Source organism: Eutrema salsugineum, unplaced genomic scaffold, assembly GCF_000478725.1.
Source record: "Eutrema salsugineum unplaced genomic scaffold, Eutsalg1_0 scaffold_15, whole genome shotgun sequence".
NCBI lineage: Eukaryota > Viridiplantae > Streptophyta > Magnoliopsida > Brassicales > Brassicaceae > Eutrema > Eutrema salsugineum.
The window spans coordinates 4,181,525-4,185,915 of NW_006256867.1; the positions used below are offsets into that span (position 1 = coordinate 4,181,525).

General features: G+C 35.5%; 1 protein-coding gene across 7 annotated transcripts; it reads right to left on the reverse strand.

The window, feature by feature from the left end:
• Nucleotides 1-895: 895 nt before the first annotated feature.
• Nucleotides 896-3,737, reverse strand: LOC18022132 (cysteine-rich receptor-like protein kinase 17). Of its 7 annotated transcripts, XM_024158132.1 has the most exons (8): nucleotides 3,201-3,737; nucleotides 2,803-3,149; nucleotides 2,594-2,713; nucleotides 2,382-2,482; nucleotides 2,083-2,293; nucleotides 1,760-1,997; nucleotides 1,523-1,676; nucleotides 896-1,429 (listed from the first exon to the last, which is right to left on the reverse strand). In XM_024158132.1, the coding sequence occupies exons 1-8, from the start codon at nucleotides 3,704-3,706 to the stop codon at nucleotides 1,115-1,117; spliced, it is 1,992 nt and encodes a 663-aa protein (XP_024013900.1). In that variant the 5' UTR covers nucleotides 3,707-3,737; the 3' UTR covers nucleotides 896-1,114. The 7 variants fall into 7 exon arrangements, with proteins under 7 accessions (XP_024013900.1, XP_024013901.1, XP_024013899.1 ...); XM_024158133.1 differs by having other exon boundaries at nucleotides 2,594-2,724; nucleotides 2,904-3,737; XM_024158131.1 differs by having other exon boundaries at nucleotides 2,594-2,712; nucleotides 2,859-3,737.
• Between the last annotated feature and the right edge of the window lie 654 nt (nucleotides 3,738-4,391).

The following is a 4,391-nucleotide window of genomic DNA, read 5'->3' on the forward strand; positions in this document are numbered from 1 at the left end:
AATTGGAATAAAAGTGAAAAATGATTAAAAAATTATCTTCTTGATTTATGGAAGTCAATGTATAATATTTTATCATCATGTCAATAATATGTTTAAAATGTAGCATTTGATTAATTTGTAAAAAATTAATTGGTTTGGGTATATTAACTTAAAAGTGTTTAACAAAACAATACGTTTTTGAAATATGACATATTGTATATAGATTTAAAACAAAACCGTTAAAACTTCACAATTTACATAAAAATTATTAGATTACCACCATAATATTTTTAATATATTGTTAAAATACTAATATATAAAATTTATATCTTAATAAATATAATTGATTGCATATAAATTTTATCAACAAACTATCCACGCGTAGCGTTTAGGTGAAAGATAAATAGGTGAAAGATAAAATCAATCGGTGAAAGATAAAATAAAATAAACTAAAAAGTAAAAGATTTTGTTAGTAATTAATAAAAAAATAAAGATAAAATATAATTTATTTTTTCTGAATAAAAAAATGAAAAAAGAATTTGAAGGAAAAAATGAAAAACTCGGAACACTAATAACTATTACAAAGATCTATTCTCTCCTCTAATAACTTTTTCCTTCTTACAAGGACTTCCAACTCAATCAATTGGCAATGAATTAATTTGACTCATGTCCTTACATATTGCTTAAAATCTCTTCTAACTTCCATTGTGAAATATTTGTCCCTTTAGCGTTTTGAGCATCCTGCAAACAACCCAGACATTGAGACAAACTCTTGCAAACTGAATCAAAACTTAACAAGGAAAAGACAATATCCTGGTGAACAGTTTAGTTACTTTAACAATCTAACAAGAGAAATAGTGTTGAAACTTATGTGTCTTACATTATTGCTCCAGTAAAAGAAGATCAAGCTAACTAAACAAAGACGTGGTAAAGGAATCCTAATGACATACCTGATCCTGCATGTAATTAATCTAATTAAGCTAAGAGTAGCAAAATAACCTGAGGGGTATTGCACTCAATGAAACAGTAGCCTAATGTTTTTTGAAGTGATCTTGAAGCTTGAGTGATCCGTTTTGACTACTGACATAAAACAAGTGACAACCAAAAACCAATCCAATCTCAACGTGTTGAATTTTCAACGAGGATTAACATCAGTGATTGTAGCTTTATCTACAGAACAATTGCTCGGTTGAGCCGGCTCCAATCCATTGGCTAATGATCTTGGTCCGTTCCCGAAGAAAAATCCAGGTGGCAGAGGCACAGGCAGAGTTATAGAGCTATTTGTGAGCATTTGATGAATCGTCGACAATGTTGGGCGATCTACAGGATTTTCTTGAACACATAACAGCCCAATATGGGTGTATCTAATGACTTCATCTTTTATACAATCGTCTCTAATACCAGTATCTACAAGCTCAAGCAATGATTTGTTCTCCCAGAGTCTCCAGACCTGTAAAAGGTGTGTAACATATATTCAGAACTATGATCACTGTTTTAAAAAAACAAACAAAAGTTTGGACTTTGTTAGTTTATAATTGCTCACATATGTGACTAAGTTGTTAACTAAACCATCCATTTGGTAGAAGCTGCTATTCTTTCTCCCACTAATGATCTCTAGAATCAAGACTCCAAAGCTATAGACATCTGATTTCGTCGAGAATTGGCCATGTGTCACATATTCCGGTGACATGTAACCACTGCAAGATACGCATTTAAATTGGCTTCCAAATGGTTCATTAATCGAAATTCATCAGTTCCATTTAAGTATATATATACTTACAAGGTTCCAACTATTCTTGCTGTATTGGCTACAGTTTGGTCCATTCCAAAGATCCTTGCCATTCCGAAATCAGCAATTTTCGGGTTCATGTTGGCATCTAATAGAATGTTACTTGCTTTGAGGTCACGGTGTATAATTTTGAGCCGTGAATCTTGATGAAGATATAGAATTCCTCGAGTGATTCCCGCGACTATGTTGCGTCGCACTGTCCAATCCAACTGAACTCTCTTCTTAGGGTCTGCATATTCATACAGAATCACACTTAGCTTGTACAAGAAGTAAACAACCGAGAAGAGTATAACAGAGTTAAAACATAAACAGACCGAAGAGGAAATAATCGAGGCTTTGGTTAGGAACAAACTCATAGACGAGTAATTTCTCTTCCCCTTGTAGCGAAAACCCGAGAAGTCTAACAAGATTTCTGTGCTGAAGCTTTGCAACAACAATAACCTCGTTCTTGAACTCTACTTCGCCTTGTCCTGATGTTTTTGAAAGCCTCTTTACTGCAACTTCAGTTCCATTCATGAGCGTACCCTTCAAATTAATTTACAAAGTAGACATCATCATTTCATTGTTTCTCCACAAACTACGCTAGTGAGGTGGAAACATAGTGTATATATACCTTATAAACCTCTCCAAATCCACCTTCACCAAGCTTGTTACGCTCAGAAAAGTTGCTCGTCGCAGCTTCAATTGTCTTTAAATCAAATTGAACAGATTCCGCTTCAAGAAAGACCAATAATTAGCTCGTCAAAAATGCTCCTAAGCCGTGTGATTCTTGAAGTTGAAATACCAAAACCAACCAGGACTTCTAAACAAACAAAAAAAACTCACTTGGAAGTTCAATTTCTTGCTTTTGCTTTCTTCTCTTGAAAATAGCTACGCCTACACAAATCAATACAATGAAAACGATGATAACAATGACTATCACAGCGATCATTCCTGGCGAGATTCTTGCGTCTGCAAAAAACCACCAATTCACCAAAAACATTATTACACAAAACCAAAGCAAAACAAAACAAGAATTGCTCTAAAAAATGTTTCCAAGAAAGACTTGCTTTTGTTTTTGGTTTTATTGGCCAGATTGTCTACAAAAGGCGTCTTTGAGGGCGGCTGTGAAGGAGGCTGTGAAGGCGGTAATGATGGTGACTGTGGATCATCAATATTATCAAAAGCACCAGAGAAAGTAAACAATTCCCACCGGAAAAAGCAACTTGGCCGCAATAAAATACCGCCTTTCTTCCCATGGTACCCTGTCTTATAGTAATCAACGCTTGTCTTTAGGCAAAGTTCACAATCCTTTGAAGAAATATCTGGAGTGCATTGCATCAAAGCTGTTATGTTCCCGTAAACCGGCACCGGAGCTACGTCCTTTGCATAGTATATACTACTAGACGGTGGTAGCAAAGAAGAAGAAGTAGACGAATTTTTTCTCAATGACGACGAAGCTGATGTGATCAGACGAGACATTAACTCGTCCCACACTTTATCAAAATCCTTCTGGTTTTGTTTTTCTATGTCCACTAAATTATAAAACACACTAACCGGGTTTAAGACGAGGACCCCGGAGAAGGACTTGCTAGCGTAGCGGACAAGGCAAAGGATCTCTTGACCTAACCATGAGAAAGCATCTGTCTGGTTCGGACAGATCTGTATTAAACCGTTGGATTTGATACAGGAGGAGCAAGCGTCTAGTGCAGCACCTGGAGAGCACATTCCCATGGCGTAGACTTTGTTGGGGCCTAGCCCGAACGAACCGTTGAAGTACCCGTCATGATCCGTGACGTTAGAAGCCAAAGTAGAGTCGATGAGACGGCGGTTCTTGTCAAATGGACTATTGGGTTTGAAATTCCCAGCAGTTTCGTCACAAGTTTGTTGTGCAGAAACAGAAATAGCATTGACGCTTATGCTTAAGAAACAGAGGATTATTACAAAGCTCTTTCCCATTTTTTCTTTAGATCATTCAGATTTTGTTTGTGTGTGTGTGTGTTGGATCTTATCAATTTATCGAGAAATCTGAAGATAACATTTGAATACGCACGGTACTAATAACTTTACTATTTTTGATTTCAGTGGGAGACTTGCATATATGATTTAATTCACTTTTGGATAGTGGGAGACTTACTATTGATTATAATTACTAATTTGACTTTCGGTGTGAGACTTGACCCTCTAATAAGTCTCCCTCGAAAGCTTTAGTACATAGACTAAGGTGTTAATTGGTTCACTCATTATCACCCACAAACGCTACGTTTGGGGTTGATAGCCATTAGTAACGTGTTATAACAATCATAGATATGGCTGCAAACTGTTCTGTATCATTTTATACCGCTAAAATTCAAAAGCTGTTTCCCACCAGCGTTTGCAGTTGCGGGCGGTAGCAGTTAGATTAAAAAAATATATGTTAAAAAAATGAAAGATCACGTTAAAAATAATTAATTACAAAATTAGTTTGTTATAATTCTTTTTTTTTCCATAAAGTTACATAGTCAAATGAGATGATATATGCATTACTTCAACCGACCATTTTTTGAGTGCGCTCCAGAAATGACGTATTCTGAAGAATATTACTGAGCAATTTGAAGTTGTTGAGTTTGGATCATGCAAAAAAAATCGATTAGATCAATTGAAG

Bases quoted from the DNA above. Each gene is read 5' to 3' on its own strand.
- LOC18022132 (XM_024158128.1), bottom strand. From the start codon at position 3,706: ATGGGAAAGAGCTTTGTAATAATCCTCTGTTTCTTAAGCATAAGCGTC. The intron at 2,714-2,802 runs AAACATTTTTTA...TTGCAGACGCAA, and splicing joins CAAAAGCAAGTCTTTCTTGG to GAATCTCGCCAGGAATGATC. The intron at 2,483-2,593 runs GTGAGTTTTTTT...TCTTTCTTGAAG, and splicing joins GCAAGAAATTGAACTTCCAA to CGGAATCTGTTCAATTTGAT.